This window comes from Sphaerodactylus townsendi, linkage group LG06 (assembly GCF_021028975.2).
Source record: "Sphaerodactylus townsendi isolate TG3544 linkage group LG06, MPM_Stown_v2.3, whole genome shotgun sequence".
Classification (NCBI taxonomy): Eukaryota; Metazoa; Chordata; class Lepidosauria; order Squamata; family Sphaerodactylidae; genus Sphaerodactylus; species Sphaerodactylus townsendi.
In genome coordinates, this window is record NC_059430.1 from 118,283,061 (window position 1) to 118,296,003 (window position 12,943).

At 42.2% G+C, this 12,943-nt stretch overlaps 1 protein-coding gene across 50 annotated transcripts in view; it reads right to left on the reverse strand.

Moving 5' to 3' along the window:
• Window positions 1–1,232: 1,232 nt before the first annotated feature.
• The window catches only part of LOC125434739 (uncharacterized transmembrane protein DDB_G0289901-like), a 76,063-nt gene continuing 64,352 nt past the window's right edge, over window positions 1,233–12,943 (reverse strand). For 45 of the 50 annotated variants that reach the window (XM_048500408.1, XM_048500393.1, XM_048500392.1 and 42 more), the window contains 11 exons: window positions 11,553–11,606; window positions 10,969–11,022; window positions 9,464–9,517; window positions 7,327–7,380; window positions 6,845–6,898; window positions 6,095–6,148; window positions 5,354–5,407; window positions 2,363–2,407; window positions 2,148–2,201; window positions 1,923–1,970; window positions 1,233–1,439 (listed from right to left, as the gene is read on the reverse strand). In XM_048500408.1, the coding sequence (XP_048356365.1) occupies window positions 1,434–1,439; window positions 1,923–1,970; window positions 2,148–2,201; window positions 2,363–2,407; window positions 5,354–5,407; window positions 6,095–6,148; window positions 6,845–6,898; window positions 7,327–7,380; window positions 9,464–9,517; window positions 10,969–11,022; window positions 11,553–11,606 (531 nt within the window). In that variant the 3' untranslated portion in view covers window positions 1,233–1,433. The remainder of the gene's footprint in view (window positions 1,440–1,922; window positions 1,971–2,147; window positions 2,202–2,362; window positions 2,408–5,353; window positions 5,408–6,094; window positions 6,149–6,844; window positions 6,899–7,326; window positions 7,381–9,463; window positions 9,518–10,968; window positions 11,023–11,552; window positions 11,607–12,943) is intronic. The other 5 variants (XM_048500371.1, XM_048500365.1, XM_048500364.1 and 2 more) reach the window with 4 other exon arrangements.

Sequence of the window (12,943 nt, forward strand, 5' to 3'; positions counted from 1 at the left end):
CTGTTCGGGAAAAAGGTGATCTGGATGATAGTGGATTTGTTTTCTAAGCAAGCGCACTTCATCCCATGAAAGGGCTACCCAATGCCGAGAAGGTGGCTTGAATGTTTGTGACCCATAAATACCAGCTGCACTCAGTGGCCCTGAAAATCATTTCAGACAGGGGGAGCCAGTTCGTGACACAATTTTGGAAACATTTCTTAAAATTCTTGTGTGTTGAAAAAGGGCTCTCCTCTTCATTCAACCCCTGCAGTGATGGCCAAACAGAATGGGTCAATGGTATCCTGGAGTAATATTTGCGCTGCTATGTTAACTAGCATCAGGACAACTGGGTTGCTACTTCCCTTTTGCAGAATATGCTTACAACAATGTGGTCCAACACAGAATGGGTAAAAGTTCCTTTCCGGTGGTATATGGACAAGAAGGGAAGCCCTTTACATTGGTGGAAGATCCACCCACTGGACCAGCAGACTGGCAAGCCTGGGGGGCCTCTTTAAGTGACTCTTGGGGGGGGTGATCCAAGACTCTTTGCAGCAGGCCAAAGTGGACTATAAAAAACAGGCTGATCAGAAGAGATTTCATGTGACTGATGCAATGTAGGACTGTGTATTTGTCCACCTGCAATCTTTGGTGTATGCAGGCTAGCCAGAAGTTGGAACATGAGTACATCAGGCACAGGTTGTCAATAAAGTTGCTGAAGAGCTGGCCCTGCCAAAAAAATTTTCAAGGCATACGCCCTGTGTTCCATTTCAGGTTAGTGTGCCGTCAGTTGGACTTTGAAAAACTTCATGAGGTTTAACTGCATGAATATGTTTGTTGAATTATATTGTTGAAAAGATGGAAGCTGCTGCCTTCTATTGAATCACACACTTGGTCCATCAAGGTCAGTATTATGTATTCAGACTAGCAGTCACCCTCTAGCAACTCCAATGAAAGTATTTCACATCACCTATTGCCTGATTCTTTTAGCTGGAGTTGTCGTGGATATGAACCTGGCATCTTCTGCATGCCAAACAGATGCTTTACCACTGAGCAACCGCTCCCACCTCCCGATAGCAGATAGGGGATAGGATCGAAAAGTTAGAAAGGGCCTCACAAGCCTTCTACTGACTGTTAGATGCTGGAAATCCAGAATTAGAACGTCCCTAATCAATGGCTGCCCAGACTGCTGGAAATCATGATGATGATAAAAATGCTGTTTCTTTCTTAGACCATTAGTAAAAACAACAGAACCATTTTAACATGAATGCTTTTTTATTGTTGCACAAAGTAGATCAGTAGTTGTCATAAAGATGACAAAAATCAGCAAGGATTACAGAATTTATATAGACTGTATTACTAAGATCTATGATTGGCTGGAAATGGTGAGGCAGAAGGCAGACCAACGGCAAGGCATTGTGGACCAGTGTCTTCCGTAAGTCATGGCCTCAGTGGTCCTAGACCTAGAGAACAAACGATAGATATTAGTCTAAAAATTCCCAAGGAACTAGGGTTGAAAACATCACACATGGATTTGCTTGTTTACTGTAGACTTCTGTTCTGTTTAGGGCCACTTGGCAATGTTTCAAATTTGCTGGATTGCGCTCCTACTTCTATTGCTTTTACCATATACCAGAAATTAAGAAAGACATGCAAGCTTCTAATGTGATAAAGGAAACAGGAGAAAATACATGCTAGATGCCACCATGTAAGAATGGTTATAAAAGAAAAAAAAAGATTGACTTGGCAGAGGTAATTTGAAGGAAGAGAAGAAACCAATTGAATTGACAGCATTAAAATTCTGGTGTTTTCCCGTCCCTGGGCCGCTGTTTTTGGCCCCGTGCGGAAAGGGCCCTAGTGAGGTTACTTGGGATCCTGATTTCAGAGGAAGTTGGAGGACACCAAGTTGACTGGTATATTAAAATAACAAGAAAAAAAAATCATACCGCAGAAATGCTATGCACTGGATGCAGAGAGCCAGATGGATTATGGATCTGAATAGGAACATACACACACACACAAACACAAAAGGATTAGGTCATTCCCAACATCCCCTCTGAGATATTTTTTCATGGTTCTATTAAAGAAAATTAAAGAAGATTTGGGATACAAATTGAGATTACTGCCTGGCAAAACAATAGAAATTAAAATAATAAGAAAAAAAATCATACCTCATGATATCTATACACTGCGCCTGAGGGCAGAGAGCCAGCAGAATTTTGGACCTGAATAGAAACACAAAATAAAGGGTAAGTCATTCCCAACATTCCCTCTGAGATATTTTTGGATGGTTCTATTAAAGAAAATTAAAGAAGATTTGGGATACAGATTGAGATTACTGCCTGGCAAAACAATAGACATTAAAATAATAAGAAAAATATCATACCTCATGATATCTATACACTGTGCCTGAGCCAGCAGAATTTTGGGCCTGAATAGAAACACAAAATAAAGGGTAAGTCATTCCCAACATTCCCTCTGAGATATATTTGATGGTACTGTTAAAGAAAATTCAAGCAGTTTTGGAATACTGACACTTTTCAAATACAGATTACTACCAATTAAAAAGCACTGGGTAGACCAGGCCTTAGTGTTTCCCTACTGAACAGAAAAATGCTTCTTAGTGGGAGGCCAATGCATTTTAATGGGAAGTGCACCAGATCCTAGCAGCTGCGAGTTTCCTATCCATATCATCATAGCTACAAATAAAGCTCCCCGGGGGGGGGGGGGGGGGGGGGGGAGAGAGAGAGAGAGAGAGAGAGAGAGAGAGAGAGAGAGAGAGAGGAAAATGGCATGTCCACAGGATCACCAGGGAGAACAAACTTCCTTCATGAACGTTTTACAAGGAAAACTCAGTGGGAAACAAATACAGCAAATGGCATCAGCGGGAACTCTCAAGCTGCAGAAAATCTGGGGTGCAAGCTGCTGTGAAAATGAAAGTAAGTGCTGTATTGGTGGAAGGGAAGAGAAAAGCAAAAAAAGTATCCTGCTTGTTTGTGTTTGCACAGCCAAGTAGGATATTATGTCTTAAAGAAAAAATACACATTTTGGGCCCCCCCCCCAAAAAAGCCTTGAGCTAAAATAAGGTGTCCTGAGGATGTCTTGGGAAAAAGCTGTATTGACTTCCACCCTTTGCATCTTTGGGATGCCTTATTTGTGCTGTGAAGAGTGGATCACTGACACTCTTTTAATGCAGATTACTCCTCTACCAAAAAAGTAGAAATACTGCGCCTATGATTCCTACAAGAGTCTATTGGAGAATGAACTTTGGACATGAACACATCAGCAGGTGCTCTGAGAGACAGTGAAAACTCTCTTAGGCTGTAGAGTTACTGAGCCAAGGTGGCCCACTTGGGATCTAAAGAGAATTCTGAAATAGAGGTATGTTTTTTTAACAGCCCATCAGGACTTTCAGCCGGACAGATTCTTCCAACTAACAAGCTGCTGATTTGTGGACCTCATAATTGAAGTTCTTTTTAACAGGGATCTTTTCTTGTTCCAATAAGAACAATGTTTTGCACAGTGCTTGTGATAAATGGCTGTAACACAATGAAACTTCAACACATATCAGGTAAGGAACGGCTCTGGGAAGGGGCAAAATTTAGGTTGCTGTTTCTCTGCTTCACACAATGTATTTGCTCTGGTATCTCAATAACTGAGGCCGTTTCCGCACGGGCATTTAATGGCGGCCTGGAGACGGCAAAAACGCCGTCTCCAGGCCGCCATTCACACAGGGGGCGCAGCTGCATCGCGAGTCAGCGCTTCGCGCCGCTACTGCCACGAAGCCGGCGTTATCGTCAAGTTCTGCGCGCCGGAAGCGCACTTGTTGGGGAAACGCTGCCTTGAAGCCACTGCCAAGCGAACAGCAGCAGCTTCAAGATGCCTCCCCCCCACTCCATCCCGGCACTTACCTTGTCCCCGGGCCTCTGGCGCGTCGCCGAGGCCTGGGGACATGCCCCCCTGCCCTGCGCTGCTGGTGCAGGCGCGCAGGGCGGGGGGGCGTGTCCCCAGGCCTCGGCGACGTGCCGGAGGCCCAGGGACACGCCGAGTCGGCCGGGCACCAGCGCTCCGCGGCGCCGGCGTCCTGGCTCTTTTCAGGACCGTCCGTGCGGACAGTCCCAGCGTCGTCGGGTCGGCGCGAAATGCGCCGACCTAGCCACTTCCGCCTCCGTGCGGAAACGGCCTGAGGTTGGGTTTCTGAAACTATTGGATTTACTAATTGTTTCATTGATTGTTGTGGTGATCATATTGATGTGTTTCTCAAAAAGTATGAGGGCACCAATTGGAATACTAAAGTAATTTTAAAAAATCATTCCTCAGAAAATCCGCTGTGTGGGATTGAGCTCAGAAAGTAATGACAAATCTGAATAGGAACAACAAACAGAGCCTGAAGACATTCTTAACATTCCCTTTGTGACAGTTTGGATGGTTCCATTAAAGAAGATTTCGCATACTGACATTCTTTAAATATGTATTATTACTCTGCCCAGCCAATAGATGCCATCTTCCTATAATTCACTGCAGTGTCTAATGGTGAATCAAAAGGGAGGATTAACTCATTCTCAACATTCCCACTGCACAATTCCTTCAGAGGTATTTTGGATAGATCTAATAAATAATATTTGCTAAACTGAGAGCATTTTAATGTAGAATATAAATCTACCAACATGTTGAAATGTATTGTCGAAGGCTTTCACGGCCGGAATCACTCTGAAGATGCCAGCCACAGATGCAGGCGAAACGTCAGGAGAGAATGCTGCTAGAACACGGCCGTACAGCCCGGAAACCACACAGCACCCCAATGTTGAAATGGTGCATGTGTGATCCACCAAAATTTTATTGAATTTTCAAACTAGGGCGTGTACTCTTCAGCAGGTGCTTTGAGAGAAAGCAAATATCTTTTGATTTATCTTTTCCATGGAGATAACATGTCCTGGCTTATCATACTACCACTTTGGCCTTCAGATGTAAAGCAATTGTTAATCCTAACCATAAAGGTATGGCATTGTGTTCTAAAATTTATGAGGACACCCTTTGCACGAATACAAAACAGCTATTAAATACAATATGAAATAGGCATTGCACTGTGCAGTTACGACTCCAGGAAATGCCCTTCGATTTAAAGGGGAAACAGAGGTATTGATTTTTTTTAACATCCATCAGCATCGTTCTTCATAAGGAAGAAGCAAAATTTAGCTTTCTGTTTCTCTCCTGAACAGGACTTATTCAGTCTGGGGTCTCCGTAAGGTAGGTTGAGCTTCTGACTGTGGAATTTATTGTCCCCTTAATTGCAGCTGGTGATACATTGTATGTGTTTCCAAAAATGCACAAGGATACAAATTTGACAGGTATACTAAAGTAATGAGACAAATTATACCTGAGGAATTCCACTGCTTGAGCCAGAAACAACATAACTTGAAGCACCAGAGTTCTGAATAGAAAGACAGAAAAGCATCAAATCATTTCCAATATTCCCCCAGATATTTTGGGTGGTTGTATTAAGAAGATCTGGCATACTGACATTATTTTAGTATAGATTCAGCTCAGCCAAAGCAACAGAAATCCACTGCCTAGAATCCCCACAAGTAAAATAGTAAAATAGTAAATATAAAGAGAGGATCGAATCCTTCTCAACATTCCCTCTGCACAATTCCTTCAGAGATATTTTGGACAGATCTACTAAAGAATTCTTGAAAAACGGAGAATCTATAGGCCATTCTGAAATAGAGGAATTGTGGTTTTTTTTAACAATACATCAGCATAGTTCCTTTTCAGCTTTGTGGGATTCCATAAACTAACAAGTAGCTGATTTGTAGACCCAATCTGTGAAATTTCTTTCATGTGCATTTCTTCTTATCCCATGAAAGAGCAATGTTTTGCGCAGTGGTTCTCATGAATATCTGTAACACAATGAGACTTTGAGGTGTAACTGATAAGGGAGAAGCAAAATTTAATCTTCTGTTTCTCTCCTGAACAGGACTTATTCAGTCTGGGATATCAGTGAGGTCATCTTCTGCTGCAGTGGAATTTATTGTCCCCTTTATTGCAGCTGGGGCTATTCTGTATGTGTTTCCAAAAATTCATGACAGATATACCAAAGTAATGAGAAAAAATATACCTGAGGAATTCCACCGTGTGAGATTGTTTCAAAATAACGTGAATCACCATAATTCTGAATAGAAAGACCAAAAAAAAAGCATTAAGTCATTCTCAATATTCCCTCTGAGATTATTTGGGTGGTTGTATTAAAGAAGATTTGGCATACTGACATTATTTTAATTTAGATTACTACTGTGCCAAACCAATAGATATCCTCTGCCTGTAATCCCCACAAGAGTATAATGGTGAATCAAAAGGGAGGATTAAGTCCTCAACATTCCCTCCACACAATTCCTTCAGAGACATTTTGGAGAGATTTACAAAATAATACTTGGGAAACATGGTATCTAAAGGGCATTCTGAAATCAAGGAATTGGTATTTTAACATCCCATCAGCATAGTTTCTTTTCAGCTTTGTGGGATTCTATAAACTAATAAGTAGCTGATTTGTGGACCTAATCTGTGAAATTCCTTTCGCGTGCATTTCTTCTTATCCCATGGAAGAGCAATGTTTTGCACAGTGGTTCTTATGAATATCTGTAACACAATGAGACTTTGAGGTTTAACCAATAAGGGAGAAGCAAAATTTCATTTTCTGTTTCTCTTCTGAACATGACTTATTCAGTCTGGGGTATCAGTGAGGTCATCTTCTGCTATAGTGGAGTTTATTGTCCCCTTTATTGCAGCTGGGGCTATTCTGTATGTGTTTCCAAAAATTCATGGGGATGCAAATTTGACAGATATACTAAAGTAATGAGAAAAATTATACCTGAGGAATTCCACCATGTGAGATTGTTTCAAAATAACGTGAATCACCATAATTCTGAATAGAAAGACCAAAAAAAAAGCATTAAGTCATTCTCAATATTCCCTCTGAGATGATTTGGGTGGTTGTATTAAAGAAGATTTGGCATACTGACATTATTTTAATTTAGATTACTACTGTGCCAAACCAATAGATATCCTCTGCCTGTAATCCCCACAAGAGTATAATGGTGAATCAAAAGGGAGGATTAAGTCCTCAACATTCCCTCTATACAATTCTTTCAGAGATATTTTGGACAGATCTACTAAATTATACTTGGGAAACATAGTATCTAAAGGGCATTCTGAAACTGAGGAAGTTGAGCTTCTGCTGCTATGGAAGTGATTGTCCCCGTTATTGCAGCTGGTGATACTTTGTATGTGTTTCCAAAAATGCACAAGGATACATATTTGACAGCTATACTAAAGTAATGAGAAAAATTATACCTCAAAAGCTCCATTGCCTGGGCCAGAAACAAAATAACTTGAAGCATCAGGGTTCTGAACAGAAATACAAAATGAAGCATTAGGTCATTCTTAATATTCTCTCTGAGATGTTGTATTAAGAAGATTTGGCATAGTGACATTTTTTAAAAATTTATGTTACTACTGTGCCAAACCATTAGATATCCTCTTCCTGTAATCCCCACAAGAGTCCAATGGTGAATCAAAAGGGAGGATTGAGCCCCTCTCAACATTCCCTCCGCACAATTCCTTCCAAGATATTTATTTATTTGTTTGTTTGTTTGCTTGCTTGCTTGCTTGCTTGTTTATTTGTTTATTTAGTTTTGTATCCTGCCCTATCCCCGAAGGGCTCTGGACAGATCTACTAAGTACTATTCCAGAAGCTTGGGATCTAAAGGGCATTCTGAAATTGAGGAATTGGTATTTTAATATCCCATCAGAATAGTTCCTTTTCAGCTTTGTGGGATTCTATAAATAGCTGATTTGTGGACCAAATCGGACCAAATCGGTGAATTTTTTTAATGTGAATTTCTTTTTATCCCATGGAAGAACAATGTTTTGCACAGTGCTTCTTATGAATGTCTGTAACCCAATGAGACTTTGGCCCTTTCTGCATGGGCCAATACAGGTGAAAGGCGGGTTAAATGAACCCGTTCTTGCCCCAGCTCATTCGCATGGGTAGGTGTCCCGTGAACCGCCAACCATGTGATCGTGCTGTGCACCTTTGCATGGCAGCGCATCTTTTATTGTCGTTCTTACCTTCCCCTGATGTACAGCTTCGCTGACAGGAACTACTGACCCCCAGGGCTTTTATATGGCCCTTAGCCTGTGCATAGGTCTGCAGTTTTGAGCCAGAGAGTTAAATCCTACTAGAGAATCGAACCTGCTTAATGTGGTTCCTGCCTAGTCGTTCACCCAGCCATGCTGCAAGATGTGTTAAAACAAAAGAATCATGAAAATCATGATTCTGAATAACCTGGCATAACTAAAACTAATAACCTGGTATGGCTGGGAAAATGTGAAGTGGATCGACATTAGAAGCAGGGTCCATGCAAAGTCCCCTTCCAGCCTGGGTTTTATTTGGCATTTAACAGAATTTAAATGGCATCATTTGGCCTTTAACAGTCCTTGTCAAAATTCCCTCCACACAATTCCTTCAGAGATATTTTGGACAGATCTACTAAATACTATTTTTGGCCCTTTCCACACAGGCCTCCGGGCGCCCTCACGCCGGCAAGAATTCTGCCGGCATGGGGGTGGAGGCCGTTCGCACGCAAGCGTGCGAGCGGCCCCAGCAGAGGCCGGCGCAGGAGAGGCGGCTCCGCATGGAGCCGCCTCTTCCCTGTCCCTCTCTTACTTGCCTTGTCGCCGTCGTCGCCCTGCTGTCTTCCTAAGCCCCGCCCACGCTGCCCTCCGACCTCCAGGTAAGAAAGGAAAGGGGGAAACAGCGTGTTCCCGGCGGTGCCATTCGCACCGCGCCGCAGGGAACACGCTGTTTTCTCAAAAACACCCCTTTAAAGGGGTGTTTTTGAGGATCTGCCCGACACCACCCTAAGGGAGGGGAAGGGGAGCCAGGTCGGCGCTGCTGCGTTTCAGCAGCGCCGCCTGTGCGAACGGCGGCCTGGGGGCGGTGTTTTTACCGTTCCCAGGCCGCCGTTTTTGGCCCGTGCGGAAAGGGCCCCAGAAACTTGGGATCTAAAGGGCATTCTGAAATCAAGGAATTGGTATTGCAATATCCCATCAGAACAGTTCCTTTTCAGCTTTGTGGGATTCTATAAACTAACAAGTAGCTAATTTGTGGACCTAATCGGTGAAATTCTTTTAATGTGTATTTCTTCTCCCATGGAAGAGTAATGTTTTGCAGAGTGGTTCTCATGAATGTGTGTAACACAATGAGACTTTGAGATGTAACTGATGAAAAAGAAGCAAAATTTCATTTTCTGTTTCTCTCCTGAATACTAGTTATTCAGTCTGGGGTCTCAGTAAGTGAGGTTGAGTTTCTGCTACTGTGGAGTTTATTGTCCCCTTTGTTGCAACTGGTGATACATTGTATGTGTTTCCAAAAGTGCACAAGGATATACATTTGACAAACATACTAAAGTAATGAGAAAAATTATACCTGAAAACCTCCACTGAGTGGGCCAGAATAATAATAACTTGAAGCACCAGGGTTCTGAATAGAAAGACCAAAAAAAGCATTAAGTCATTCCCAATATTCCCTCTGAAATGTTTTGGGTGGTTGTATTAAAAAAAGATGTGGCATAGTGACATTCTTTTAATTTAGATTACTACTTTAATCTATTTAATTTAGACATCCTCTGCCTGTAATCGCTACAAGAGTCCAATGGTAAATCAAAAGGAAGGATTGAGTCCTTCTCAAAATTCCCTCCGCACAATTCTTTTTGAGATATTTCGGACAGATCTGCTAAATACTATTCCAGAAACTTGGGTTTTATTTGGCATTTAACAGACTTTAAATGGCATTATTTGGCATTTAACAGTCCTTGTCAAAATTCCCTCCACACAGTTCCTTCAGAGATATTTCAGACAGATCTGCTAAATACTATTCCAGAAACTTGGGATTTCAAGGGCATTCTGAAATCAAGGAATTGATATTTTAACATCCCATCAGCATAGTTCCTTTTCAGCTTTTTGGGATTCTATAAATCAAGAAATAGCAGATTTGTGGACCTATTCTGTGAAATTTGTTTAACGGGCATTTCTTTTTATCCCATGGAAAAGCAATGTTTTGCACACTGCTTCTTATGAATCTCTGTAAAACAATGAAACTTTGGCCCTTTCTGCATAGGCCAATAAATGCAGGTGAATGGCAGGTCAAATGAACCCATCCTCACCCCAGCCCGTTTGCATGGCTGGGTGAACCGTGGACTGCTAGCCATGCAAACAGCCTGCACACCTTTGCACGGCCACGCATCTTTTGTTGTGGTTCTTACCTCCCCTCTCAGGCAGGCACTACTGGCCCCCAGGGTCGTCATATGGCCCTTAGTCCCTGCATTGGTCTACAAGTTTGAGTCAGGCTCATTCCGCACATGCAGAATAATGCACTTTCAAACTGCTTTCAGTGCTCTTTAAAGCTGTGCGGAATAGCAAAATCCACTTGCAAACAGTTGTGAAAGTGGTTTGAAAATGCATTATTTTGCGTGTGCGGAAGGGGCCTCAGAGATTTAAATCCCACTAGAGAATCGCACCCGCTTTATGTGACTCCTGCCTAGTCATTCTCTCAGCTGTGCGGCTTTAAAACAAAATAATTGAAAAATCATGATTCTGAATAACCTGGGTTGGGTGGGGAAATGCGAAGTGGATCCTCATTAGGAGCAGGGTCCATGCGAAGTCCCCCTCCAGCCTGGGTTTTATCTGGCATTTAGCACACTTTAATGGCCCATGCAGAAAGGGTGTTTGAGGAAGAATGAGGAAGAAGCCAACTTTAGTTTGCTGTTTCACTCCTGAACACTACTTATTCTGTTTGGGGTCTCAGTAAGTGAGGTTGTGCTTCTGCTACTGGGGAATTTATTGTCTCCTGTATTGCAGCTGGTGATACTTTGTATGTGTTTCCAAAAATGTACAAATGTCACAGGTACACTAACGTAGTGAGAAGAATTATACCTCAGAATGTCCACTGCTTGAGCCAGAAACAACATAACTTGAAGCACCAGGGTTCTGAATAGAAACACAAAATAAAGCATTCAATCATTCTCAGTATTCCCTCTGAGATGTTTTGGATGCATGCATTAAAGAAGATTTGGCATACTGACATTCTTTTAATACAGATTACTACTCTGCAAAAAATATAGAAAAACTGTGTCTACGGCCCCTTCCGCACACGCAAAATAATGCGTTTTCAAACCACTTTCACAACTGTTTGCAAGTGGATTTTGCCATTCCGCACAGCTTCAGAGAGCACTGAAAGCAGTTTGAAAGTGCATTATTCTGCATGTGCGGAATGAGCCTGTGTTCCTTATGGATGGCTGTAATAAGAATGAAAGTTTTCCACCTAACTGATAAGCAATTTTTTTGGGAAGAGGCAAAATATGTTTTTAAGTTCTCTACTGAAAGATGATTGTTTCGCTGCTGTCTATGTGAGGAAATTTGGGATTCTTATGCAGTTGAAAGTATTAATCTCCTTTCTTGTAGGTGGAGGTACTATAGCTGGTTTTTTGGCATAATGAAATAATCAGAAAAAAATGTACCTCATAAACAACACTCTGTGGTTTTGAATCAGGAAAGCCTGGTAATCCAGAAGCCTGAACAGGAACACAACAAAGAAAATAAATTCATTCACAACTTTGCCTCTGACAGTTCCTTCAGAGATATTTTGAATGGTTCCATTAAAGAAGATTTATCATAGTGTCACTCTTCAAATATTGACTGCTACCCTGCCAAACCAATGCAAGGGCTAGGAGTTCCTGCAAGCGTCTATCAGAGACTCAAACAGAGGATTAAGAGACAGCAAACATTCTCTTTTAGTTTATCAGCTGCACAAAGCTAATTTGTCTTGCAGATGATAGTACAATTTTGACTTTTGGAAGTGTTATTAATCCGAACCCAAAAGGTAGTGACAGTTGTTTGGAACAGTTTTTTGAAGATTTAGGACGACACACACTAAATTTGCTAAAGAAACCAATGAAAAACAGTATGAGAATAAAATGGGCATTTGATTGTGGAGTTAATGACCTATTCATGTGGGTAGTTTGGCATGGGTTTGTGCTAAAGGAGGACTCCCATTGAACAGGGAGAAAAAAATAATTAAAGACCATATGATGCTGCAATAGCCAGCTCACTGATTAATGGTTGTTTGCAGGTGTCCTGCTGAAATTCTGAGCAAGGAGAAAGGGTCTTTTTCTTTACACATTGCCCCAGTATAGATCCCTTACAGCAGTAATGGCGAACCTATGGCACGGGTGCCAGAGGTGGCACTCGGAGCCCTCTCTGTGGGCACACGCACACAGAGTTCATCATGTGGGGGGCAGAAAATCACCCCCCACACACACACACATCTAGGCTGGCCTGGGTCACTGAGCATGACATGCATGCATCACGGTAAGCAGGGATGACTCGGCTGGCAGGCCTGGTGCCTGTGCTGTGGCTGCTGCCCGAGGTGGGGGGCGCAGAGGAGGCAGAGATGCTAGAGAGGCACAGAGCAGTGCACGCAGGACTTGCTGGAGGGCTAGAGCAGGTTGGCCCAACCAGTTTTTTCTAAACTAAAACCTCAGCATTCAGGTTAAATATCCAGGTTGGCACTTTGTGATAAATAACTTGAGTTTGGGTTGCAATTTGGGCACTCGGTCTTAAAAAGGTTCTTCATCGCTGCCTTCCAGGTTTGTGGGATGCTTTAACCAAATGTATTTTAACCAAATCCAGTTGATTTCTGGACTTTGAATTTGCAATCCTTTTAACATACATCTCTTGTAAGCAGAGTGAACAGCAAAATTCTGTAATGTGTTTCTCATGAAATGCAGGAACACAGTTAAAGTTTCACATATAAGGAAATTTATTTGGAAAAAGCACAGTTTTCTTAGGCCGTTTCTGCACAGAGGCGGAATGGGTCGGGTCAGTGTATTCCACACCGACCCGACCCCTC